Source organism: Taeniopygia guttata, chromosome 1A (assembly GCF_048771995.1).
Source record: "Taeniopygia guttata chromosome 1A, bTaeGut7.mat, whole genome shotgun sequence".
Lineage (NCBI taxonomy): Eukaryota > Metazoa > Chordata > Aves > Passeriformes > Estrildidae > Taeniopygia > Taeniopygia guttata.
In genome coordinates, this window is record NC_133025.1 from 63728063 (window position 1) to 63755766 (window position 27704).

The 27704-nt window shown below is 43.0% G+C and overlaps 1 protein-coding gene across 4 annotated transcripts in view; it reads left to right on the forward strand.

Moving 5' to 3' along the window:
• IRAG2 (inositol 1,4,5-triphosphate receptor associated 2) overlaps positions 1-27704 on the forward strand; it is a 36352-nt gene that overhangs the window by 7490 nt on the left and 1158 nt on the right. Inside the window, exons 10-38 of one of the 4 annotated variants that reach the window (XM_032746442.3) lie at positions 790-867; positions 1418-1474; positions 3286-3345; positions 3425-3489; positions 3575-3674; positions 5576-5689; positions 5957-6058; positions 8708-8871; positions 10276-10390; positions 10798-10960; positions 12672-12733; positions 13641-13706; positions 14491-14599; positions 15739-15886; positions 16673-16754; positions 20194-20240; positions 20323-20387; positions 20487-20603; positions 21985-22067; positions 22162-22234; positions 22960-23014; positions 23101-23128; positions 23665-23805; positions 24206-24340; positions 25066-25213; positions 26147-26190; positions 26791-26868; positions 26979-27043; positions 27473-27574. In XM_032746442.3, coding sequence (XP_032602333.3) covers positions 790-867; positions 1418-1474; positions 3286-3345; positions 3425-3489; positions 3575-3674; positions 5576-5689; positions 5957-6058; positions 8708-8871; positions 10276-10390; positions 10798-10960; positions 12672-12733; positions 13641-13706; positions 14491-14599; positions 15739-15886; positions 16673-16754; positions 20194-20240; positions 20323-20387; positions 20487-20603; positions 21985-22067; positions 22162-22234; positions 22960-23014; positions 23101-23128; positions 23665-23805; positions 24206-24340; positions 25066-25213; positions 26147-26190; positions 26791-26868; positions 26979-27043; positions 27473-27574 — 2666 coding nt within the window. Of the gene's footprint in view, positions 1-789; positions 868-1417; positions 1475-3285; positions 3346-3424; positions 3490-3574; positions 3675-5575; positions 5690-5956; positions 6059-8707; positions 8872-10275; positions 10391-10797; positions 10961-12671; positions 12734-13640; positions 13707-14490; positions 14600-15738; positions 15887-16672; positions 16755-20193; positions 20241-20322; positions 20388-20486; positions 20604-21984; positions 22068-22161; positions 22235-22959; positions 23015-23100; positions 23129-23664; positions 23806-24205; positions 24341-25065; positions 25214-26146; positions 26191-26790; positions 26869-26978; positions 27044-27472; positions 27575-27704 lie in introns of those variants that run through there. The other 3 variants (XM_072923729.1, XM_072923728.1, XM_072923727.1) reach the window with 3 other exon arrangements.

Sequence of the window (27704 nt, forward strand, 5' to 3'; positions counted from 1 at the left end):
CACAACTATAAATACACAAAATCTATATTGAAACAATCTACATCCAACACTTCATCATTTCAAATTCACTTCTGTTTTCCTCCCTTAAGATCCAAAGGAGGAATCTTGTATAGGGCTGTAACTAAAAAATAAGTAACCAAAATAATTTATAAAAAAATGTTTTGGGTGGGATTTCCACTCACAGATGGATCCATTGACACTGGCTAAGGACCTACAGGAGTTTTTTAGGGAATGCAGCTCCATTAGCAGAGTTATCCCTAGGCTTGATTTTTTTCAGAGCTGTTCATCCTTTCTTTTTTTTTCTGCATCAGAGCAACAATTTCATAAACCAGTTCTTATCAGGTGATAAACTTTTTTGATGCTTGCTTACAGACTGAATTTCAGCCTATTCAGGGGGAAATGGAGAAACAGGTTAAAGCAAACACAGTAAAGAAAAGAAACACCTTAAGATCATCTTTCTGCAAAGCTCCTTAGTCCAAATAGCAATTAAACCACATCTTTCTGAAAACAATTCTCATGCTGCAGGGCTGACTTTACTTTAGCTTTCCAGGTCTGGCAGTGGTTATAAATCACATTTTGAGGGGTTTTCTCTTTTACCAGTGCTCTGGGTGAGAAAAGGAGCAGAAGCAGTTTTGGTGGGGCAAACAGATGCAATGTATGTGCAAAAATGCTGGTAGTGCTTGAGAGTAGGCAGCAGCTTGGGGGTGGAGATGTCATTTTTGCCTGGTTTCTTCAAGGAGAAGCTGTCAATCCATTCAGCTGTGCCTAAACACTCTGTGTCTTGTTTAGATTATTAGGAATAGCATGGACACCAACGGGCTGCAAAAGAAGATTTTGGAGTTGTCGAAAAAAGCAGCACAGCTTCAAGTAAGCAATTTCAAAGCTGAGAGGAATAAAAAGTCAACCTGGATTTTACTTGGGTCTAGTGAAGGAGGAATTTTTGCTGCTAGAAGGCAATCAGTCCTGAACCTCTCTATGTTGAAGGACTGCACTGAAGTAGTAGTTTGGAGAGTGTGACAGCTTTCACCAAGTTGCTGTCTTGAAGCTAAAAACTAGGCTGATGAAACAATCCACAGTTTCATTATTTCCTCCAAGTTAAACTTTTTTTTGATACCTTGTCCTCACTATTCAAGAAAATACATTGAGGTCATGCTTTGAGAGATGTTGCTGAAAATATTGACCTGGACAGATGAGAGGAAACAAAAGTGACTGAAAATTAAGAATGCTTTCACTCTTTGCTGGATACAAGATCTGTACTTTGAAACAAACACCACACAAGGTATTCAAAGAAAAATTTGCTTTTTCTAAGCAAGGAACATTTGATACTCTTTTTCCTTTCCTAGTAGGAAATAGGAACAGACTTTTATTCTGGTCTATAATGATGGCTGGGTTTACTTTTGATCTTTTCATTCTTCAGATCCAAGCTCATATCTATGAGAGCACTGTGGTGAATAAAGAGGCCAGCCTAATCCAGGTTAGTTGCTTTTGCTTCATTGCCAACTGAAAACCACACAATCACAGAATAATTTGGGTTGGAAGGGACCTTAATGACACCTCGTTCCAATGCCCTGCCATAGGCAGGGACCGCTTCCAGTGGCCCAGGTTCCAGGTCTGTACTGATGGGATGATTTGTAAAAAGGCAAGGCAGTAGTATTCACTGTGGCACTTTGATTTTTACTCTTCTCACACTGCAGAACCTGATCCTATAAATGGCTTCAAAGTAGGCGAGCTCTACTTTAGGACCTGCCTATGAGTCAGCATAATTAAAGGTTTCAGGATTTTGCTTGCTTTTTCTTTTTTTTTTTTTTTTTTTTTTTTTTTTTTGCAAACTTCAGACAAAATGTCCAGAAACTTCTAAAGGCTACTTTGTTCAGCAGGGACCTACAGAAGGCCTTTCCTTTCATGTCTTTTATTGAAATTGTGTCAATTTAGAAAAGGTGCTGGGGAGCCGAATGGAAAAGGAAATTTGTCCTTTTATTGTGTAATTATCTAGGCTTTACTGAAGAGTGAACATTTCAGATGTTTCTAAACATGCATTTTATTCTAGAAAATAAAGATAGACCATACAAATGTGCTAGCATTATCTGGATTCATGAATTATGCAAAGAATTATTATATGCCAGTGGTGTTTCTACTTAGCAGAACATGCTATAAATCTCCTGATAAAATATGACTCTTGGAGTCCCTGGAAAGTGACTGCAGCTGAATTCAAATACCAAAAAAGAGAACTGAACTTTGGTGTGATCCAGCTGATAACTTTGTACTGAGTGTCTTAATAGTTTTTCTTTGGTTGGTTGTTTTTCCAGAAGCAGCTTAAGGGCACAAATTTACTAAATTCTTTTTTTAAAAAAAGTAGCTTTCACTTTCTCCTACTTGAATGATCCAAAGCTTTTGTGAGCTCTGTAGTATCATTTTATTTCAACAAGGTTCTTTTACTCCATTGACTAAATGGGAATTTTGAAGGTAGACTGATAGTTTACATGTGGATAAATGGGAGTGGTTGGAATAATTTTGAAGAAACTGGTGTGGAAAACTGACTTTAGTTGTTGGCTTAGGATAATCTGGTTCTATAGCCTCACTTTTCCTGCCTGGTTTTCTGTGCACTTCAACTCTTTCGAAAGCCTCAATGATTTTTAAAGAAAGGGTAGGAAGAGCTCATGAAAGTGTGAGAGGACAAGAGCTCCTACTCTAATTTCCTATTTTCTCTTATAAATTCTCTGTTGTCTGTGCAGTGTCTTTTATTGGAATGGCATAACCTGACTGGAGCTCACTGCTAGTTGCTAAGAAAGGTGGTTCTTCTACCAATTCCCCACCCCCACCATGAGGGCTGACTCTTTTTCAGCCTTTCTGTTAGGTTGTGTGCAATCTACAGAGTGCTGCACTCTAATAATGAAAATGAAATAAACTTGAAGCCTTGTAACTTGCTTGAAGGGTCAGTTGGGATTAAAACTCATGCTGACATATAATATAGGCCATATTTTAAGTTAAAACTAGAGTGCTTTTGCCTAGTTTAATATGTTGGACCTGAAACCAGGTGAGTAATAAATTAAAGTACAATACCTGGAAAAGAGGGTTTGTCTCCTTTATTTCAGAATTTAGGTAGAAAAGGTCATCTGAATGCTTTCTATTAGTTAATGTGCAAGGTAACCCACTGTGTTCTTTTAAATTCACAACAATTTTTATGTCATAATCAGGTTGCTGCTCAAGCTAAACCAAACATCTTATTGCTGTGATGGACAATGGAATATAATGTTTTTGTTGTTTTTTTCTCAACAATCTCTGCAGAAGGAGCAGGACATCAAGGAACTCAAGTTAACCATTGTGGAGTGTTCCTCGATCATAGAGGTATGGGTTGGGTTGGGTTGGGTTTGGCTGATTCTGCATGGCAAAGTCAGCCTCTCACCAAACCCCATGGATGTTTCAGACACTGCGGGATGAGAAGAACAAACTGCTGGAGAGCATCCAGCACATGCAGCAAGAGCTGATCTCGTGAGTACTGTGGCCAAATCAGAAAAGACAATTAATCAGAAATCCAAAATAGGCTGATAGGTAACTTTTTTCCTGCTTCTCTTAGGAATGGGTTGAGTTTCCCGTTGTTGTATAAATTTAACAGTGATATTCCTGAAGGGATGAGTACACTGCGCTGTGAACTGGAGCTTGCAGAGTCTTCTGAGGTATGAATTAAACCTTAAATTAAATCTCTTCCCAGTTGTCTTGCATCAGCAGAGGCAGAACAAAACTCATTGCCTGCATATGATTAGATAACTCTGGAATTTGAAGGCATTAATCCTAGTGTGTAAGCACAGAATGAGAAGGTTGCAATATTGTTCCATGCACCTTGGAGAAAGTCCAAAGAAAGAGCAAATAAAACACTTGCAGATATAAAGTATTAGATCATAGTATCCTAGAACAGCCTGGGTTAGAAGGAACCTTAAAGGTCATCCAGTTCCAACACCCCTCTTCTCTACCAAGTAAATCTGGAGGAACTTGGGTCATGCATTTAGCTGGCAGAAGAACAGACTGGTGGGAGAAGATATCAGTTTTCTAATGTATAAAGGCTTTTATGCTGCAGAAAGTAACTGACAGTCTGCTTCTTGTGCTGCCTACACCAGACATGAACAATGATTTTTTTTTCATTTGTTGAAGAGGAGACTTCTTTTTCTTTGAAGTCAACTGTAGTGAGAAAGGAAATTCAGCATTAGAGTGAGCATCTTGAAAAAGCTGTTGGGTCCTAATTTGATGTACTATTAGGAAACTCTGATAAGCATCTCTGATGGCAAAACAAATATATTTAAATGAATAAAATAAGATATTTATCTAAATAGAACATAATGATTAGGTTAAAATACTTTAATCAGAATTACTTATAACTACTTGTACAGAGGACTAGTTATTAAACCAACAATTTCCAGACTAATAATTATTAAATAGAGTTTATTACTCACCCATGTTGATGAACATGGGCAAATTTCTGTATAACTTTGAGAGGCCTCCCTACTTGAGGGAGGGATGTCCACACACACCCTGCTAGAAGGGTGTGTCAGAAGCCCAGACTTTAAAAAGTGGGACTGGGTTTTTATGGTATGGAGTGATTGACTGTCAGATCTTTCCAGACCAGCTGTGCCAGCTCAGCGGGGTCCTTTGTCAGGAGCTTCTCCTGCCACTTCCTCACTGGTGCCAGTTTCTGCCAGGAAATATTGTTCTTCACATCCTCAGAATTTTTAATTTTGGGATCAAGGAATCAGGCTGGTCTTTGCATTCTCCAACACCAGCATGATTTTCCCCCCACCCCCACACAAATCCATCACTGATAATTTTTGTGAGTAGGGTATTGCTGAAGATGTTTTATGCCCAGTTTAGGCAGAGCATCCTGCTACAATTATGGTTTTGGTTTTAAGGTGAGCTATTGTGTTCCCATTTCCTTAGACAATCCATGGAGTCCCATCCTTCCCTGTGTGCTGTTTTCCCTTCAGATGCAAGCCATGCAGCACAGCAGAGAGATGCTGCTGAGTGATTTCTGCTTATTTTTGTACGAGGTGCATTTGCAAAGACTTAGCACATATAGCAACAACAACAACAAAAATGTACAAATAGGTGATAACTTCAGGCACAGAAAGGAGAGGTAGGCTTGGCTTGGCAGCTTTGGAAAGTTGAGGTATCATCCCATATTGCAGCTCCCCAGAGCCCCAGTGAGTCACTGTGTTTGCCCTTCAAACGCTGCAGAGAGACACGACTCCAGAGTCACCTGTAAGGAAGGGCTCTGCTTATTCATCACTTGGCAAAGACTCCTCTGAATAAAGACAACTAATTACTGATTTCCTCTTGCCTACCCTGACATGAATATTTGCACTGGATCACTCAGCAGCTTGGTTGGCTTGGGGTTTTTTATTTTTGTGGGGTTTTTTAAGTCCTCAATGTTGTGGTTTTGAAAAAGCTTTTCCAAGCCTCGAGTTTTGGTAGCTTATTCCAGTAAATCCAGAGCAGGGGTACTTCAGGAAAGTCTAAATGTCACTGCTGCTGGTTTCTAATAAGGGGATGTCAAAACGAACTAGCTGGCTCTTCCATCTCTTCAAAGATTATCAGGACTGAACGGACATCCCTGGATGAAACACTGGACCGTGAAGTGCTGCTTTTGCTTCAGGGGTCTGAATATGCAGGAGAAAAGTTCAAGACTATCATGAAAAACCTGGTCAGTAGCAAAGCTTACGTGGATAAGGGTGCTGTCTTTGATCAGCTATTTAATTAGAAATTCTCCAGACATTGATAATCGGATTGTTTGCATCTTTTGGAAAGTTAAGAATAGTTTGAGACTGGAGGGTGTCATAGTTTAACAAGATCATTTGGCACCTACTCTAACACTAATTTATATCCTGGGTACTTCTGGGCAGACTTGTAGATGAGCACTAAAAATTATGGGGTTTGGGGAGATTGTTTTGGCATTTATATTGTTTTTCAGCAAGAGGAAGTCTCTGAAGCAGAGGAGCTTGTCATGGCTTTATTAGAATGGGTAAAAGATCCTGATGAGGATATGCAACAAGCCTGGGAAAGAAAACTTGTGGTGAGTAAGTGTTTCTCTGGAGCATTTAGTGGGACGGTGGGGCTGTGCAAAAACTTCAGGCGGGTGTCTTGCTGCTGCATGCTGTGTGTGTTTGTTACTGGAGCTCAGAGTCCATCTGTGGGGCAATGATGGCTGCATGAAGAGAAATACCTTCTTTTACTGAGGTTTTTTTGAGGAGGAAAAGGGTGATGGCTGTCCACTTACATGCTGTGCTCTTGCTGGCTTATTTTGTGCAAGAGCTCCCTTAGTTAAAACTCTGCTTGAAGGAAAGGGAAGATGAACCAGGCCAAATAGCAGAGGAGGCTTTATAACCAAATTTCCAAATCAAAACCTCCACAGGGTTTATTTTGTTGTGCAAGGTGAAGAGTTCTGCTTTGACTGGGTATATTCCACAGGAAAAAAATCAACAAAACCTTGTCTTACAACTTGATCTTGCATAATGTGTTTCTCCTACTCCTCATTCTTCCACTGAGGCTTGCAAGCACAGACTTTTCTCAAGGTACTGGCAAAATATCTTCCCTGTGTAGTAGCAAGTGCCTGTGGACACAACTAAACACTTTTGTTCCCTCCTCCTCTCTCCTGTAACAGCACAACTTCTGCAATTTCCATCCATCTTATTGGATGTAGCTTTTTCTCTAACCTGCTCCTTTCTGCTGATCTGTTATTAGAAATGCTCCCACAACCCCAAGCTGTGCATTGATGCTGTTTTCCAGCTCCCTAATGGATGTCAAACCCCACAGTCCCTCTCCATCGGGTGACAGCAGGTGCCACCAGTGGATGTGCTGCATGAGGCTGTTGGTTCTTTGGGGAGAGGACTGCCCTTCTTTTCTCCCCTAGTGCTACAGAATGCTGTAGCTGGGCCTTTTAATGTTTTCTGGGCAGGGCTGGAGCAATCACTGAGAGCCATCCAGTCCTGGAGCCAGGTTTTTTATCATTTTTTTTCTTCAGCTAAATCCTGAAACCTTCTCCTTTGAGAAGGTGCAATTGTCTCACTCTCTTCACCCAGATGTGACTTTGGGTAGACTCTGGCAAACTGCTGGCTCGTGAATTGCTATAGCTTTTTGATCTTGACTGAAAACCTCCTCCTTCAAAGTTGTCAGAGCTGAAAAATGCTTGTGAAGTTACATTCACATTGGGATCATATTCCTGTTAAACATGTGAAGCTGAAAAACTTTTGGTGTGGGGGTTGGAGTTGATTGTGGCAAATGAATCCTATTCTGGCTCCTAAAGAGTGATGTATTTGGAAACTGAGCTAACAGAGGATCAAGAAAGAACAAAATCCTTTAAAAATAAAAAGTCCCATCCTTTATGGCCCCAGGGGTGATGGGAAGTGACTTCATGTCAAAAATTATCTTCACCTAGACAGAAGAAACCAGATATGTGTGAAATTTTGTGCATGTAGCTCAACACCAGTAGATAAAAAAAAAAAAAAGGGAGAGAGATTCAAAGTAGCTTCTTCCAGCCTCAGAGGAAGCACATGGTCCAAGGTTTAATTAGTTTATTAACAAAAGTTGTCACTAGAAGCCTTGCCCACCATTTCCTGTGAAATTTATTATGGACATGTTTTGCTGGGGTTTCATATTTTCAAAAGCATTTTTAAAGGATATTAGGCATAAAGACAACTTAGTGTGCTTGTAGTTTTGTGCCTATATACGTATATCTAAGTATATATTGTGACAGCAAAATCTTTTTCACCCTTCTTCTGGGAGATAAGACTGGTATACATGCTCTGATGAGCCTATACCACTTAAATGTCAAAATTGGGGTATTTCTATGAGTGAGTGCTGCCTGCCTTGGCTGAGGAACTGACCCTCAGGATGTGGGCAGTTGCACATGGTCACATCCGAAGTCATCCTAGGAGCCCTACCCGCAAAACCTGCTTTTTTTCCTGTTTTTTTTTCTTAAGCATGATACTTGATGTGTTATTTTATTTAAGCTCATGAGCATCAGACTCCAACTTGCAAGATAACATGGCCCATATTTGTAAGACTGATGTTTTTCACTTAGAATTGCTGCAAAATCCCAGGAATATAAACTTCATTCTTTCCTGACCTCTGTTTGACTCTCATTAAGCATTCTTTAAGAATTGAAGACACTCTTTCATGTCTTCAGTTGAGAAGGGTCAGAGAGAGAGCATTGGATTCATCTTCTCAGGGCTTTATACTGCAAGTCATTGTTCAGAGAAATAGAGTTCACTGTTACCTATCACTTAATTTTTACCCTTTTCCTTCCTACAAACCAGAGGTTAATCTAAAAGCCTTTGTGGTAGGGGTCATCCCTGGCACAGATCATCTGCTAAGCATATATGACAAACAGGTTTTATTGGTTCTTGGATATTTCATTAGTTTTGCTGTAATGCAAACTCAATTTGGTACCAGGGGACTCAGTTGTACTCTGAGGAAAGGGCTGCAGAAGCCTAAATTATCAATTTTAGGGCTTCCTGCAAAATGATCTTTATTAAAATTTTCTCTTATGGTTTTTGTTGCTGTATCTGGGCACCTTGCTGGTTGAGTTTTATCTTTACTCTGATAGTGTGGGATGTAGGTGATGATATTAATTGGTGGAACAGGGAACTCAAGTCTCACCATGTAAATTGAGGCTCTGGATCTGCTCCTCCTCTAACCACATGGCAACTTCAAAATTCCACAGGCCCTCAAGCAAGAACTAGGAGAAAAAAGACATCTTTGGACCCAGAAACTCCAGCTTTTGGAAAAATGCAATGAGTCCTTAGACAAGGATTTTATTCGAGTGGCAGGAAACCTGAGGAGAACCAAGACTGAACAGCTTCACCTAAGGAAAGAGCTCTCTGCTAGGTACTCCTTCAAAGCATGTGTGTCTTTCTTTAGGGGAAGGAGGTTGGGTTTTGGTTTGGTCTTGTTTGGTTTTGGTTTGTTTTTTTCTGGTTTTTCATCTGTTTAGTATCTTATTTTGGGGTGGGTTTTTTAGTGGAACAAAGACTACTGAATTCTCAAGAATTTTTTTTCACAGAGTAAATGATCTTCTGTTTTTGAGAGTGGATCTGGTTTTAGCCCAAGGTCTACACTGTGTGGGAGTTAAGGTTTGTGTGTGAACTGATGTAGGGTCTTGAAGATGTCTTTGAAAACACCAGGGAGACCACAGACTGAGAAGTCAAAGCACGAGGTCACTGCCTATTGAGCAGGTGCAGCCATTAAAAACAACTGCTGGGTTTGTGTGAAGCAGGAGAGCTGTTCAATATCTATTTGCAGGTATTTTTGCTTTGGGATACAGTTGCTAGGCTCAGGGAAGATGATGTCTCAACTTCCCAGGCGTGTAGCTTCAATGGGTTGTCATTAAATATGCAGGTGTAACTTTTTTGGCATATGGTTCCTTCTGTGAGTTGTGATCGTAGAAATAGGATCTTAAAATGGCCTGGGCTGGAAAGGACTTGAAAGATCATCCAATTCCAAGCCCCTGCCATGGGCAGGGACACCTTCCACTATTCCAGGTTGCTCCAAACCCTGTCCCTGGGTTTAGGATGTTCCCAGGGCTTGGCAGCCCTGAGAGCTGATGCAGAGCAGTTGTACCATACTTTTGCCTGACTTAGCTTCCCTGAACCACCTACTACATGCTCTCCCTCCACCTGGAAAAGAGCTGATAAAAATACTGATGGCTTGGTTTCTTAAAGCTGTCTCTCTATCAAAATTGTTTGTGATAAAAGCAATAACGGCAACAACAAAAAAAAAAAAAAAACAAAAAAAAAAACACTGAAGTGAGGTAAAGAGGAAATGGGCAAGGGCTTCTGCAGTGGAAAAGAAGGGTTTCATTGAAAGCCATCCTCTTTAGCACTAGTTCTGATGGCATCTGCTTGCTGTCAAATGCAAAGAAATCAATCCAGCGAAGCAGTAACAGCTCCTGGGTATCTTTTTCTAGTATGTCTGCCTCTATATCCATCCAACCACTATTTCTCCCAAACCCTGAGAAAGCATTCTGTTGTCCAAATTGCAAAAGCTTGCCCCACTGAGCTCTTGCTTCTTGTCAGTTCTCTGCTGATCCCCGTGTGGTACCCAGAAACATTACAGAAAGCCTTCATCCCCTTCCTGCTGTGAAAAAAAACCCTTTTTGATTCCCTGGTGCTGGATTCTGGGGAGCTGCAGCGTGTCACAGCTGACTTTTGGTGCATGTCCCAGCAGCCAGAGGCCATCCTGCTCTGAAATGTCACTAACGGGCCGTGGTTTCTGCTGTCTCTCGCTCCGCAGGCAGCACAAGATAGAAACTGCCAAACAGCTACAAGAAGAAGCTGCTGGCCAGGCAGAAGCCCTGTGTTTAGAGCTGCAAAAAGCCACCAAGCAGCTGGAGGATGCCAGCAAGCACGTAAGGGGCAGCCCAGTTCCCTCTGTGCCCTCGGGGAAGGCAATCGCGTGTTCCCAATGCTGTGCCTCCCTGCAAAAGTGGAACCAGCAGAGGAAGTAAAATTTGAGGGGGTGGTGACAACAGTTTGCTGATGAAAGAGGCAGCATTGCATATTTGTGGTGGCTTAAAAAAAAAAAAAAGAGAAAAGAGGGGGGGAAAAAAAACGCACCCAAAAATAGCTTCCATGCACAGTCCACCCCAACGTAAAAATGCAGAAGTTCAGAGGGAGCTTTATCACTTCCTGAGAAAGAACAGATGCAGTTTGGTTTCATTTACATGAACTGTTGAGGCTCCTTGTGCTAGCCAGGCTGCTTTATTTTATTTTTTTTATTCTTTTCTTTTTTCCCTAAATATTGTTTTGTGCTTAGGCGGAGGATCAAGTTGAAGCATTTCACTCTGCTTGTGAAGAAGCAGCATCCTTGAAGAGCAAGTTGGAGGAAGCCATTTCTGAGCAGCAGAAGCTCAGGGATGTGAATGCAGCTTTAGCAAGCACTTGCCAGTTGCTTCAGGAGAAGGTGGAAGACCACAAAAGTGAGTAACTTCTGGCAACGTGCCAGCATTCACTTTTTGCATGGGCAACTATTTCAGGGTTTAGTTACATCAAGGGGAAATAGGACTGGTCTGCAGGTCATCCAGTAAAATGCTCTGTGGAGTCTTGCTTGTTGTTTAGGGATTTTTTCCCCCCCTTTTTTCCTACTTTTCTTTCTGCTTGAAGAGATCTGCCATCATCTGAGCAGAGAAGCGGGTGGGATCCATCAAAGCTTCAGAAGCTCCCAATAAAACCCCCAGTCCTCGGGGGGGATCAGTAATGCCACAGATGGCACAGGTACTCCTTTACCAAAAGTGCTGTTTCCCACCTTATCCCTAGCAAAGCCATCCCTCTTTCTTAAGCTTCCTGAACAGACAGACTTGATTTTTGTACATTCTGTGTTCTGGTTGTTGTTGTTTGCTCTGTGTTTTTGACTGGCTGCGTGGTGTTAGGCTGCTCTCTTTAGTGGAAAGCAATCCTGTCACTACCTTGTACACGTGCAACTTCTGCCACGGAGCCATGGAAACTTCATATTGCCTCTTTATTACTCACTTCCTGACATCAGCACCTCAATAACCTGGCCAGTTAAATATTGCAGAGGTCTGAATCCAGAACATGTGGCTCTTTTTTTTTCTCAACCCTGGAGTCTGATCACTTTCTTACAGAAAAGGGATTTGACTGATTTGAGCCCTCTGTTTTGCTCTGAGGAACACAGTTACCATATATGCTCAACAAATATGTGTGCATTGCAAACAGCTCCATGTGAACCACTGTTTGTCTTGCCAGAAAAACTCCCTGGGACCCTTTGCTTTAGCTCCAAGGCACAACTTTGCACGGATATGGCAGAAACAGCCCCAAACTGTGCTTGCCCCCTTCTGACCTGTGTTTTGGTGTTGTTCGTGTGTGTGTGCTCACGTTGCTTTCATGCTTCCCACAAACAGTGCAGCTGCTTTATTTTGTTCTTAGCAAGAGGCATGACAGTGGAAATAGTTTGTCATTTCCCAGCTCTGAACAGATGAGAGAGAACCCCAGATGTGTAAGACTGGTGCCACTGTGACTAAGCCTCCTCCCCCCCAAAAAAATTCAACACCCAAAGAACCACCACCACCATGAAAATAGCTAAGACCTTGGCTTTAAATTACTCCAGTGACTTTACAGAAATCTTTCTGTAGATAAACTATCAGATGTGTGGAAAATTGGCAAAGTATTAAGAAGAACAGGGCTGACAAACAAGGCACTGGCACTGAAGGAAAGAATAAAAGCACTTTATATTGGTTCCTGTAGAAAGGCAGACAGGTCTGGTGTCCCTTCTGAGTGAAGGGCTGGGCTGTGGTTTCCTCCTCACCTACCCATTCCAACCCCCTGCCTGCATGGGAAGAGAGGAAAAATGCTTCTAAATACAAAGCCCATGGACTTTACAACTTCTGTACAGGATGTCAGGTGGAAAGGCCAAATATTCTTATTCCCCTAATCTGTAAGTGAAGGATCTGTTTCCACAGGGAACTGTGGCATCCTACCACAGGGAAGCATTGCCCTTGACCTGCAGGTGAAGATGTCCAGTGTTTTTCCTGTGAAAAAGCTGCTGCAGGCTTCACCTGACTAATGCAAACTACCATAAGTTCTGACAAGGAGTAGCTAGGGATGCTGTGACATCAGGTTGCTTGTTACCAAGTTGTTAGGAGCCCTGTTAGACTTGTAAATGTCTCTTCATAGCAACTGCTAATGCCCTGAGATGGGAACTGCTGCAGAGGAGACTCTGTGAATTGCTGTGCCAGGTATGGTGCTGGGAGCAGGAAAGGTGGACTTGCACAGGAAGGGCTCTGGTGGAAGGACAACACAGCTGAGACCAGCTGCAAGCAATTTGGCAGCACCTGGTATCTTTTCTAGCAGGTGCCTAAGCTGTATGTACAAATCTGCATGTAATTTTCCTTATTCAGCCTTCTGGGAAAATGTGTTGGGACTTACAGGTGTGGTGTTGGTCTGCACTGTGAGAATTCTTGGTGATCCTATCAAAAGGAACTGAAGGAAGCCTTCCCTGATCCACTGGTGTGACTTTTGTCCCACAGCCAGCCCTCACTTCTACAGACAGGCTTGAAAACAAATGTTTAAAATCTCCTAATTTTTCCAGTATCCAGACATGGGAATAGGCAGTGAAACAGTTATTAACTTTGTGGCTCTCTGTGGAGAAATACTTTGGAAATTACATAACTCTGGAGTCTTTGCTTTGAATAAAATTACTTGCTTCAACTTTGGGAGGGGGTGGAGGAAGAAACATTGTGGAGAGACTTTTTTCCTAACTGGCTCTAGTAAGGAATGCTACAGCTCAAGATCTGAGCAATCTGCATTCAACACAGACCAACAGGGTATTTAAAAGACTGAAGGTCCTGAAATGTCCCCTAGGCTGTGACAGGGGCATCAGTTTCAAAACTGGGCTGTCTGCACGTGAATAAAACTTATATTTGTACATAAGGGTCTGCAGAACTAAAGGCTGGAAGCAGCAAGGGGAAACAGCTGCAGAGTTTTGCAGTTGCAGTTTTGCAACTGTTAGCTGCAAGTAGTTCACTTGGAAAGATAAAGTTATGTTTTGCTTAGAATCAGTGGTGTAGTGCTCTTTCTCTTTTTTTTTTTTTTTTTATTTTTCTTTCCTTACCTGCCTGCCTTATACTCTCTCTATTACAACAGTGCTGTGCAGAGTTAGAATCTGACTACGCTCCGCTGCCCACGTTAGCTGAGCACATAAAAGGGAAGGTAAGTGTGCTTGCTGTGATCATTGCTGAGCCTGTTAAAATGGGATGCTGGGTTTATTTGGGTGGGGGTTTTTCCCTTCATCACCTCAGGGAAATACATCATGTTTCTCATGAGAAACTTTGCTGGGTTAAACATTCAGTGAAAGTAATCTGAGATCAATATCTGTGTATATGCATGCAGGTGTTTACATGTGTACAAAAGCCTATTCCAAACCTTTTTGTGAAGCCTGGGTCCCACTGCCTCTGAAGCACAACCCAGATATGTGATAAAGAGCTTTTTGATAAAGATCAGAGTCTGAAGATGGCACTACTTCCAATTTCTTTTCCATTTTTCATTGTTTAAGCAATATTAGGTCAAAATTAGCTGTGCACACGTTGCTTCAGAAGTTGTCTCAGATGCCATCTTCAGATGGCACCTCTTGGCTTGGCTGAAATAGTGTGATTAGGATTTTTTTCTTTTTACCCTCTTCACAGGGTTTGAGTGGCTACTTTGGTTCTCCTCTCAGGCTCATCTTGCCTGGTTTTGGAGGATTTTTTTTTCCAGACCTAGCTTGAGCCAACACATTTTGTTGCAAGCTTAAAGTTTCATTATCCTGCCTCTTCCTGTAACTGTTCTGCCCGTTAAAGATATGAGCTCTTCTGCTTTTCTAGACAAAAAAGCCACAGAAGATGTATTTGTGTAACTGTTGGTGTTGCATTATGCAGATGCCTGTGTGTGGGGGGAGTTGGTGGCATTAATGTATTCAGTGTGGTGGAACAGCAGCACTTGTTATTTTTTCAATTAGCAGCTCCATTGCTCCAAACGACCATGGAATGAAGGACCCACCTGGTACTCTGGCTTTCCCTGGGCACTGCCCTTGGGTGTTTCACACTGGCACAGCTCCCCTCTGCTAGGTAAGACCTGGTAATGTTGGACATTTGTCTTTCACTTGAAATACAGAAAGAGTCAGCAGAACAGTCTCAGTAGTGCTGAGTGCGCTGTTAGGGTGTGGAAAATCTGTTGTGGGCTTTAACCTATTTCTGCATGTAATCCAGGAATCTGAACCATGATTACAGTGCTTGCAATGAAAGGCCTGAAGAGGTGTCTGTCTGTCAACCTGACAGACAATTCCCAAAATCTTCAGGAACTACTGGTATAAGTCATAGATCCAAGTATATACCTGAGAGGATGCTTGTCAGTCTGGACCTAAAGGGTGTGAGTGCTGTTCCTCCCATTCCCTCTGAATCGCACACCCTGGGATGTCCTGCTCCTTGATTGCTGAGCTGAGGGCAGTCAGTCCTGGTTTAACAACTTGAGCAGTAACAGAGCTACTGAGAATAAAATAAAAGTGAGAGAATGGTTTGGGGAGGGAGTTTAAAGATCAGCTAATTCCATCTCCCTGCCATGGGCAGGGACACCTTCCACTATCCCAGGTTGTTCTGAGCCTCGTCCAGCCTGGCCTTGGACACTGCCAGGGATGGGGCAACCACAGCTTCTCTGAGCAACCTGTGCCAGTGTCCACTCAGCCTTCTCTTCTTCCAGCTGAACCACCCTACCTTTCCCACCAGAGTGTACTCATTGCTTTTTCCTGCATCTCTCAAGCCTTACGAGGATTAAAAGCAGCCACTGACAGCTATGCATTGTATGCATTGCAGAGTTGCAGGGTGCTGCATTTGGGATTTCACATGAAAGCATATCTCCCGGCAGTGAGCTGGTACCACACAGAGCCTCTTCTCACACAGACTATAAATGTTCAAGTATAATTCCAGGCCTTATTGATGGGAATGGAAGCAAATCTATCTTGGCTGCACGTGCTCTTATTCAGAGCATTCTACTGCTCTGAGGGTTGTTTCAGTTGGCCAAACCCTCCATCTACACAACAAGTGGAGGCCACACAACCAAACCCGTTCTTACCAAGATAGAAGTTGCCTTATTATAAATCTGCTTGGTTGGTCTGCTTCTTGATTATTTTAGAGTTAGCCAAAAAATTGTCTTGTAACTAAATCCAACTTGGCAAAGGAGCACCTCTCTTCATGCTTGTCCTTCTTAACAGATGCTCTGACCTTGGAGACCTCCTGCCCAAATAACCCTTCTGGGCACAGCTGGGACCAACCTTGCAGGAACAGCTCTGGCAGCTGCACCTTGGAGAGGTATGATGTGGGACACATGTCCAGGTCAGATGTGACATCGGGAGAATGCAGGTAAGATGGCACAATAACCTTTTTGGGGTGAAGGGGGGAAGAGTCAACAGGGTCTAGCAGGTCCCATGTGCTGGGTTCAGCTGCAGGGCCGTCCCTTAGAGGGAGTACTTGGACACCCGGTGATCAGCCCATGGGGATCCAGGGCAGCACTTTGCTTCTATTCACAGCTACCAGAATTCTTTACTGGAACTGCTGGTAACCAGCCAAATACAGTGATGGGGTTTCCATTTCATGCTGGAGAACTGAGACATGATTTAGGCATTCTTTTCTATTGTCCATGTTTAACTCACAATTGGCACTCCCATTATCCATTATTCCCAAAATCCTCTTGGCTTTGAGGAGTCACTTTTCTTCTTTTACCAGAGCTTAGAGCAGGAATTCTGGGGTCCTTTCCCATCAAGCTGCCTCCTTAGATCTTTAAAATAGAGATCGAACTGCTTGGGATTATGAAAGCTGAAGTGAATTGCAGTGAATATTTTAAAAGATGAGGATGTTCCTGAAAGTGCAGAAGCAGGCAGTCTGCAGCAAGAGACTCAGCAGCTCTCAAAGCTTTTGTCACTGATTTTCTGTAGAATAGTGCAGTGTGGAGGAGGTTGGGAAAAGGACTGGTGGTGGTTCTTCTGCTCGGGGGAGGAGGGATTGATGTTGGTGATGAATTTGTCTCTCCCTGAGACACCAGCTGACTGACTGCACAGAGAGTGGTGACTTCAGTTATGCGCTTCAGGAAAATGGGCACTCTATCTCTCTGTTGTTTGGGCAATATGCAAATAAAGCCTGTGTTGCCAGGTGGAAAATATGCTCTGCTGATGACTACACTGATGCAGACCTTCCTGTTTCCATTACAATGATGGACTCTTCACTTGCTGAGGTGAGTGCTGGCTCTGATGCCTGAGACGTGGTTTTGAGCAGACTTGAGCATTTCGTGCCTTGCTCAGACCCAGGTGCAGATGGCTCAGCTATAAATCAACACTGCTCCACAGTGGATGGAGCTGGCACCAGTCAACAGGGTGCTGTGGGGGGTGTTCCCTTCTGTTTGGGCATGTTTCTGCAATACCTTGGTTATAAGACTAAGTGTCTTGATGTTCACGTGCAACTGGGTCAGCTTTTAGCAGTGGAATGTTTTAAATGTGGTTTCAAGGCTGGAGGCAGTGCTGGTTCTGCAGTAACAATTGGTTCTGCCAGGGAAGAACTGAGTGTTTTCACTCTTACTCCACTTGCAAGGAGCCACAGGATGCTTCAGCTGGGAGTACTGCCTTTCTTTGCACTTTCTCCCACGGGCACCATGTAACAGCTGAAAAATGCCATCTTTGCTGTAGAGCTTTCCTTCAGCTGGTGTACCCAGCAATGCCTTCACTACTGCCCTGAATCCTGCACCTACAGCTTGAGCTGCAGTTTCCTTGTGGCAGCAGCAAGAGAAACTGCAGCTCAGCACACCTGAGCTGTGCCTCAGTCCTCACTGTTGGAATCTAGACCTCAGCTCCAGCACACAGGGCTCCTAATGAGCTTTATAAACTCCTGTATTGGTGGGGATGGTGGAAGAATATTGGTCAGTGGTTTCTGTGAACCTGGAAATAACGTTTTGGGACTAAAGAGCAGCCAGCCTCGGGGTGATCCTGTCTGGTGTGTGGTACCTGTTAGTACAGCGTGGTCTGGTTGTAGTGGTAAATCAAAGCAGAAAGTGCAGTGTGGGTAGAAAGTAAGTCTGCTGGGGACTCTGTGGGGTTCAGCACAGTGGGGTAGAGCAGATGAAGAACTCCCAGCTTGTGCTGCTACTACATAAGTGCCCTTAAAAAGGATCCTCACAAGGGTTCCTACTTTATCCAGTCCTTCTTGAAAGTCAGAGCTGTGCAAAGGTCTGTGCAAGCCATGTGCTTTGCTGCTCTGGGGCTCTCTGTAATTTCAGCTGGGCTCAAAAATGTCATTTTCCATTATTGTTACTACTTTTTAGTATAAGACTTGCACATGAATGTTCTGAAGGGGGAAATGAAAATGTTAAAGCTTGCCCCAGAGAAAAGGCAAATGGAGTGTGCCCAGTATCTGTTCTAAACACTGGCATGTAGGAAATGTTAATATCCTTGTTCAATACAAAAAGCCTCCTAGTTTTCTTTGGAGTTTTATTACTCTGCAGTTGCAGATGTATTTGAGCAGATCAGCTTATAAGTAACTCAAATTATTTGTGTCAAATCATTGTCACTGTAGAAGTTCGGGGGCTACTTAATAAAGGAGCACTTGTGAGAGCCAAGTGAAGCTTGGGCTTTTTGTTCAGCTTTATAAACGTGGAAATCATACCAGAGCCTGAAAACCAAACAGGTCTTCCAAATGTTAGTGATTGTTTGGGAGGAGTTGTATCAGACTGTGGCCAGAATTCATGGGCTGAGATAGAAAACCCTTGGATTATTATGCTAATCAGAGGGATGGAGGTGGGAAACGTGATTAGAGATGGGCTTCAGGATCTTCTTTGGCTTTTCTTCCTCATTGAAGGACTGTGCCATTCTCCAATGCCCTGTGTAAACAGAATTTTCTGTGAGAGTGCTGAGGCTCTGGCACTGGCTGCCCCATCCCTGGAAGTGTCCAAGGCCGGGTTGCATATTGGTCTGAGCAGCCTGGGATAGTGGAAGATGTCCCTTCCAGTGGTTGGAACTTTGATCTTTCAAGTCCCTTCCAACCCAAACCATTGTGTGACTCTGGTTTACTAAGAAATCTAGGATGTGGTGCTTCTCTTTAACTGGGATTTTTTTTCCCTTTATGTGGACTCCATTGGAGTGTACAATCCTGGCATCCAGCTTAGGGTTCTAAAAAACTGAATTGAGTGTTTTCTTTCATTGCAAACAGAAACCACTGACCATGAGCCCATCTGGGCAGGGACAGGTAATGTAGCATAATGTATAATTTCAGTCAGTTCTAGGTGATTCAAGGGCTTTTCTGTTCACTTGGGTGCTGCGTGTTAGTTTTAAAAGCCCTTTAGATTTCTTTTCTTTTCAACACGATGGTATTCTCCTGCCCCAGTAGTTCTGCAGACCCAATGGCCTGAACAAGGCAAATGCTTTGCTGAACTTCCTCTGACTTCTGAGAGAATTCAAATAACAATAATAAAAATAGCCTGAATTTGCATTAGGGGAAGCATCCACCTAGCTGGGCCAGGGCTGTGCAAGAGCAGCCCAGCTCTGACGGGGCAGGGACGAGGGAAAAGGCATTTCCTGATGCTGGGAGCAGCTGGTCACTCTTAGGAGTCACCAGGGTCCTTGGATAATTCCTGTTCTCATTTGCTGGGTTTCCTGTGTCCTCTGAGGGCATTTGAGGGGGGAAGGAAAGATACCAGAACACAGGCAATTACTTGCTGATGTGGTTTTTCTGTTGTTTCTCCACACACTTCAGTTGTGTTCTTGGGTGCTTACTTTGTAGGGAGCTATCTGGCCTTGTTCCTCCTCCTCTTGGAGAGAGGAGTGGGTTTGGGCTGGTTTTGTTTTCTATTCAGCACTTTTCTTCAACAGTGGGTGTAATTCAGCACAAGTCCTTACCAACTTAACCCTTTAAACCTCATCATTTCACCCATAAAGAGAGACCAGCCCAACAACTGAATGAGCGAGCTGGAGCTTTCCAGGGCAAAATGCAGAAGAGGGATATGGCACATATAGCACTTCCCTCGAAATTAAAAGCCTCAAGAGGATATTGGTTTTGTCTGTGATGTGATAAGACTCGGGTCCAAAACCACACTGTGGCAGCTAGAGGAACATGAGCAAAACTGCCAGCTTTTAATTGCTTTGTTCCTCTGCTGTTTGCACACCAGGGAGGCTTGAGGCCTCTGAAGGGGCTGGGTAATTGTTACATATGGTTTATTGTAAAACTGGATCCCTTCAGAGGCAGTCACTAAGATATACAACACAGCACACAAGTTTGCTGTGTTCTGAACCACCTGCTTGCTCATGCTGTGACTATTGGCACATTTATTTACCCAATGAGTCTGATCCCTACAGCCAAGTGAAGATCTGTGCACCTCGTTTGTAGGTTTTGAGCTCCAGACCTTGAAAATGGATCTCTCCTGAGGCACAGAGTTAAGATGGAGCAGTGGTGGCACAGTAACACGTTTGTTGGTCATTGAAGATGCGAGTTAGGAGCAAACCGTGGAGTCAGGAACAAAAACACATCTCAGAGATGGCTTTAGACTAGTGGGTGAATCTGTGAACTTGCCAGCTAGTTCTTCACTGCTGGAATAGTTTAGGCACAGCTGGGAAAGGTCAAGTTTTGACATACTAGTTTTATACTGGCAGTTATCATTCTGATGCTAACTCTTTTCTCTCTCTCTGAAGATTGACCGTGAGGAGTCAACACAACCAGCCACGTTGATCCCATCCAGGTCAGGGCTTGTGCAAGATTTAAAAGCCTTTATTGAGGTCTGTATCATGTGATGAGTATCTGAAAGGGTTTTGTTTTGGCAGTGATCACTTAACATCAGCCCAAGAAGCTCTTCCATCCTCAGTGGGAAGCACAGCACCGGTACCAGGTGAGTCCTTAACCTGGGGCACTAGAAGTCCTGGATGTGCCCAGGTCTGTGTGTTTACTGAAGAATAAAAGCTGTGTTTTCTGCTGTCTGGTGTTGCAGGTTGCCTTGTAATGGAGGAAAGATCATCCAAGGGCTTACATGAGCGAGGGGAAGATGTGCCAGCTCCCGTGGCAAAGGAGACAAACAGCAATAAGGACCCAGCTGCTCCCATGTCAGGTACCGTGGCTGCTGCACTGCCTGCCACTCACCCACTGAGGAAATGGTTTGCTTCCAGCACGTGTTTGAAATGAGGAAGCTGAGTAAGAGCAACAATGTGAGAATTTAGATTTTTGCAAGTGTTTTCACCTGCCAGTGCTCTCAAGCCTCCCTGAAGCTGAGTAGGAATAAAGTTTTTTACTGCCCCCCCCTTACCACAGCACTGCAGGCAAGGGAGCATGAAACAGCTTGGGGAGATCTTGGGGCTTGCTCAGCTGGCAAAACAGTGCATGGGCACAAAATCCCAAACCATTTTGTCAGGAGAAAAGATGTTTTTATGCATTTAAACAGTTACTTAGTTCGAGAGTGCCACTAAGCACTTTCCTCTCTTTCAAGTCTGTTGCACAAGAAGCTGGGATGGGTCAAGAGGAGAGATGAGGGTAGAGAGATTTGAGTACTGTTCTGTCTTTGCTAGAGCCACCAGATTCTTACCAGCTCTGATGGTTTTCTTCCACTGAACAACTATAAAACCAAAACTGGAGCATGTATACACACTGTATTTAAGCTGGTTTTGTGAAGCTGATCTGAATAAGCAGCACAGAATACTTGTGCATGCTTATTTGGAATATTTTTTTTAAACTTTACCTCAATATAAGACTACAGTTCTTGTTTGGTTTTGTTTCTCTCCTCAGTACTATCTTCCTGAAATCTAATTCTGTCCTTTCATTTAAAAGCATTTTCTTTCTACTGATTTCCCTCTACTATTAATTTTCATACATGGTCCAGGTGCCTTTGGCTAAGAGGAAGCAGATATGCAGAACAAATTTAAAGATATTTCAATAGCTTTAAAGTCTGAGAATCCAGTTATCTGTTGCACATGTCTGAAAAGAGTGTTCCTAATATTAGAACTGATAAATCTCCCCTTGCAGGCTTCAAACTTAAAGTTGGAGTTTTTCTGGTTTTGGTTTTTTTCCCCCTTGTGCCATTTCTTTGGCTCACAGCTGTGTGTGACTACATAAACAGAGGAGAAAACAATATTCTAGATGTTTTTAAAGGTATAAATATTAATTAAAAGCTGCCACTTTAAACAACAAACATACCAACAACAACAAAAACCTCCATGCTGGTAGGAAAATAATAAAATTTATTTATCCAAGGGAATATTACTGTAACTCTTGCATCTTCAAGTACAAGAAGTACATTGTATTCTCAGCTGTAGACATATAACACTTCTTATGGGGATTTTTTCCAATCATAGTTATCATCACACTACTTCTTTATCGTGTTCTCTGCTGCCTCCTCTTTTTCTCAGTGGTCTTTCATGGCATTTGGTGCAGTTTTTTAGCTCAGTTGGCGTGTTTTATTAATCGTTACATGTGGATTTAGAACTGTTTCTCCACAGGACCAAGTCAGATGAAGAAGGAATCCTGCCTGGCCATGGAAGAACACAAGCCTGCGTTGGAAAATGTTTCCAGGCAAGACCCGGTAAGAGTGCTGGTGACAGTGACAAAGGAGGGGACAGCCCCTCCAGGGGTGGTGTGGCTGCTCCCTCGCTGTAACTGCTCTGCTGTGCCTTTAGGAATTGGACCAGGAGAAGAAAACTAATAAAGAGCAGAGTGAGGAAGCTCCAGCAGTGGTTCCCAGCAGGAGAGGTGAGGGGGTTTTGTTGAACACCTTCATATTACTGGAGCACAAGCTGAGTTCAGAGTTGTGTAGAGAGGTGCAGGGAGCTGCCTGTCCCACACCAAGTGTAATCAGAGGCTTTCATTTTAGGCCTTGGTACCTGCAGTTGGAGATCAAAATGAAGACAAGAGCATTGGTGTCATGCAAATTTTGCTCTTAGTTCTGCAGATACTGATCTAACCAGCTCCACGTTTCTCTAGGCAGGAGGAAAATTCTTAGCTGCAAAGGAGTTGGAATATTTGAAACAGTTCTGGCACTCCTGTTCTCCCCAGAGATTTGTAAAAGAAGCATCTCTGTGCTATCCATGATATGGAGGAGCAGGATGTTGTTTCTCCTTAGACACACTCACTTTTCAAATCACCTCCTCTTTTGCCTTTGGAGATCACTAAAAGCTGGTGAGGTAGTATAATATATAAATTGCATAACACCCTAAAGCAAAAACCTGCCATTGACCATTTCTGTGCTAATAAGATGCCAGCTGAAGTGCCTTGAACAACTGACTTTTTTGGGGCTTTGTACAAGTGGTAGTGCTGTGGTGCTTGAGGCACACAAGTTCTTTTCAGTGGTGAAAGCTTAACACTGGAAATCTTGACCGGGGGCTTTTGTGGAAGCTTAAAAGACTCTCATAGGTTGGTTTGGGGAGGCTGTTTTTTCACTTTGGTCTGAAAATGGGGTTTTTTGTCTCTGTTCTCAGGGAGTTCACCAACTGCAGGTGGCATTAAAGGAGATAAAACCAAGCAAAATGAGCTGTAAGTGCTTTGACTTTCAGTGATCACCTGCAGGTATGAATTTAAAGCCACAGTCTTATTCATGGTTCTTTTTTCTTCTCCTACAGTGACTCCCAAAATGAGAAGGAAGTGGAGGTAAGTCTCAACTGCTTGTATCCTGAAGTATCTCAGATATCAGATCTTGTAGATAAACTCTGATTAATATCTTCTCCTACGTAAAAGAATGATCCAGCTTCAACTGGATGTATTTCTGTAGGCTAACTTCTGAACTCTCTTTCCAAGCCTAATGGAAATTTTTGCAAGAGATGGGATGGAGAAAGGTGGAAATCTGTAAAATTGAACAAAGACTTGTCACTACTGTGACATTTGTTTGCAAGCTTGAAGGAGCATAGCTGTGACCTCCTCCCAGGCAGAATGTACTGATTTAAGACAGTTTTGTCAAAAGGCACAGATGGCGCAGTGTGCTGCCAGGATGTCACCTCTCCTGGCTGCAGAACATTCCCACCATCACTACAGATGGGAAGACCTGCTTTAAGGAAGTGGGTCATGTTCACTTATTCTTCTGTATCTCTCCTAAACTCTGGTCACAGGATATAGCCCCAAGTGTCCAAATCTACTTAAACTTCTGCATTACTTGGATTCCTCAGAAATCTTTTCTTCTCCCACAACAGGCTGAATTTCTGAGGCTGTCTCTAGGTTTTAAGTGTGACTTGTTTACCTTGGACAAAAGAGTGAAGCTTGAAGAGAGGTCCCGAGACCTGGCTGAAGAAAACTTGAAAAAGGAGATCACAAATGCTGTGAATATGTTAGAGGTCAGTAGTGGCCCGGGCTGGTAGGGTGGATGGGATAAGTAGATGTCAGAGTCTTAAAACAGCTCTTTAAAGGGGGGATGTGTGCATGGGATACATGATGAGCAAATATGAATGAAGTTCTGGAGCAATGCAGTTGAAATAAAAGAGAATTACAAGGGATAACCTTGATCCAAATGCATTGCGTGCTCAGGCAGTGGAGAATTTTTCTGTTGCACAAACATCTGATCTCTGCTTCAACTGCTTTTATGCTCCAGTCTCTGCCCACTGGAGCTCTCTATCCAAGTCACACTGATTAAGGATGTTGATGTGGGCCTGAACGCAGCTCCTCAGTGTCATCAGCTCAACCCTTCATTCTCTGTTAGTAATTCACACCAATTTTCTTACCAATGTGTGCTCTTAGGCATTAGTTCCTTTGTGTGAAGAAGATAACCAGGCACAGGAGATCATTAAGAAGCTGCAGAAAAGCCTGCAGTTCCTTAGCCAATACGCAGCTCGAGTTGCCAGCAGAGCAGAGATGTTGGGAGCTATTAATCAGGTAACACTTTCCATCTAAAAGTACTTGGTACAAACCTAAAAACTTTTAGTTGCAAAGGGATAGCCACATCTGCTTTCTGGGCTTATGGTTCCAGGATTGGATTTGGGAATCTGGTGTGTGTAACTGGTCAGGACAGCTTAGTCCTGGCCTTCTCTTCTCAATCTGTGTCCTCATAAGGAATCCCAGGCACTGAGAGCAGCTATGCTTCACTACTATTGCACAAAAACCCACAGCAGAAATTAGGTACTGGTGGGAAAAAAAACATAATAAAGACTTTTCAGCAGTGAGATGTACAAAATACCAAGCAGTGTGGTAACAATGGCCTTGATGCTGCAAAGGTGGTTCTGTGCCTTATGGAAAGGGCAGCTAATCAGCTAAATCTATGGAAAGTCACAAAGCCCTGCTCAAATGTTAGGTGTAGTTGTGTATAACACCCCAGAACAGCACAAAAATATGACTTGGCAATACCAGCAAATGCATGGTGGCAGCTGAGACTGTAGATCAGAGGAGATGATGAGTTGCAAGTGCTTGGAAAGCTGAAGACTGATTTATTTAGTTTACAACAGAGAAATGAAACCTGTGTAGCATGTGCCAGGACAGGGGCTGTAGTGAAGCTTTGAAAGGGAGGATAAAAGTGAGATTAGCAGAGGAGAGCAGATGCTTGAGGGGGAAATCTCCAAAGATGAGGCAGCTCCTGAGAGCTGCTGCTTTCCCTGTTCCCTCAGGAGAGCCGAGTGAGCAAAGCTGTGGAGGTGATGATCCAGCACGTGGAGAACCTGAAGCGCATGTACGCCAAAGAACACGCCGAGCTCGAGGAGCTCAAGCAGGTCCTGCTCCAGAACGAGAGGTCCTTCAGCTCCCTTGGAGATAGAGGTAACCAGAAAAAGCCTCTTTCTCCTTGCTAGCACCTGCTAGACAAACCCTTATAGCTGCAGAATAGTTGTATAATCCCTCCACATCTTAGGTGATAGAATTATATGGTTGTTTTATCCCCCCTTCTAAAAAGCGGGGGGAGAAAATAGCCAACTATTAACACTATTAATATTATTAATATTAATAACTAACACTATTCATATTAATATTAACACTATTCAGCTTTCTGAAGTTAAATTTGTGCTTAATCTGTCGTGGATCTCGGGGGGTGTGTGTGGGACCACTGCAAGTACACAGGAATGTCCTGGCTTGCAGCAAAGTGCATGGAGTGTGCTGGTGGTAATCTTATTCCTTGTGAGCAGTAGGTTTGGGTGCTTGTTCACAGTAGCTATTTCTAATTAGCTGAGCTTTGGCTGCTCTCTATGGCTGCACCCTCCCCTTTTCTAATAGGAATTACAAACCCCTTAAGTGCAGGGGGCCTCTATTTTCCCTTCTAAGCAGCCAGGTTTGCAGCCAGTGCTGTGCACTTGTACCTTTGTCAGAGAAGTATTAAATTCTTCTGAAAAATAGCATGTGTTTTTAAACACCAAAAAGGAAGTCTTCCACATCATAAAATCCTTGCCAGGAGCCTTTGGAATTACAGTCCTGACTGTGAAAGACAGTTCTGTAACAGGACACTACCTCAATAATAGAATATATTTTATGATGGTGACAGAAGTTGATGCTTAGAGAGGATGGGTAATGTGTGAATATTACCAACTTACTTAATGAAATAGGAAGCTTTTCCTTGAGACCTCGTTTCTGCTTTATGAGTGTGCTTTGCTTAAATAAACACTGCAGAAAGTCAGACCTTAAGCTGCAAATTAAACTCGCTGCACTCCTTGTAAGCAGCAAGTTTCTCTTGTAATGCCCTGATGTTTGATCTCTTCACAGATGAATCCATTAATAAGAAGCTACCAGGTCCTTTTAATTTTAAGGTAATGGTCCTTACATGAAACTTCAAAATTTAAGCATGTGTGTATTTTTCTTTGCTTTATGTGCTGGTGCTGCGCTGCATGCTTGACTTAGTGCTTTTCTGTCACAAATATGGGCTGGTGTCATCAAACATAAGAATCTACTTTTCAGGCACCCTACCAACCTTCTCAGAGGTCCCCCTTAGAAGATGAAGGTGAAATGGTTGGGCTCTCATTCACTGGTTAAGAAATATTGTTAATTTGTGATTCTCTTAGAATTAAAGGAGGATTTAGCACAAAAATATGGGAGCAGCTCAAACTGAATGTAGGAATTCCTGTGAGCGATTAGGGGAATTTAGTTACCTTCAATGTTGGTGTTTTGCTGGAAGCTGTGCAGCCAGCCTCACTCAGGTGGGCAGAAATCACTTACTGTGGAAAGATGCTGCTTGAAAGATCTGACTTGATCTGCACTTGAATTTGGATTCTTTGTGTGTCACTTCACGCTAAGTGTCAGCATCTCTTTTTTTTTAATATAGCTTGCACAAAACAGATGGTATTTTGTGTGCTCAGTGGGTAGCCCAGTTGTGCCTTGCTAAGAGCCAGTAATGCCTCTTATTTGTATAGCCCTCGTCAGCCCTGCGGAGAGTTAGCATTGCAGCAGTGCCCAGGAGTGCTGGGAATGCAGGGATTGGGGTACCACTGGTAAGTAGGGACTGCTGGAGGGATGCTGAGGTGCTTCACCTCCCCAAATCTGGCAGGGATGAAGCATCAGAATGTGCCAGTGCAGTAAATGTGGCAAGTTTCTCCTCCAGGCCCAGTTCCACGAACCCGATGGGGACGAACGGAGTGACAGATTCAGCAGGAGATCAAGCAGTTGGTAAGGTCACCTGAGCTTGTCTTTGAATGGGGGAAATATTTTTCAACTCTAACTGTGCCTGTAGTAAGCAGTTTATGGAGCATCTTGGTGTATAATAATGTTTAGGCTATACTTTTCAGACTAGTTTTATGTGCTATAATAGGTAAATGAGCCTTATGAGCTCACCTTTTTTATTTATTGAGCATTGAGAGCTTTAAAAAAAATCCCTCAACTTTCTTGCTTAGAACTAAAATGTGAAATCTAAATATCTACAGTGCATGGATGTGTAGTTTTGTTTGGCTTTTTTTTTAAACGATCCTATCTTCAAGCAATTAAATTTGTAAGTTATTTGTCTGAGGTCAGCCAAATGAGTAGGCTGCTACTAAATTTCTGATTTTCTGCTCTCTATCTGCTGTGTAAAATCAGACAAATTTGTTTAACACATGGCAGGGGCAGGCTAGGGGTGAAGCAGAACGAGAAGCGTCCTTCGCTGCAGAGGTTCCTCAGCACCTATTCCTGGGCAGAGTATGAAGAGGAGCCTTTTGAAAACAAGTAAGTTCAGCAGCAGCCTCCTCCCAGGTGCACTGGTTTAGTTTTTAATGAGCTTTTAATTCACCAACTGGGTCAGGGCTATAAAGCCAAGCTGTTGTGAATTTGGCAAAGCTTTGGAGCTGTTGATTCT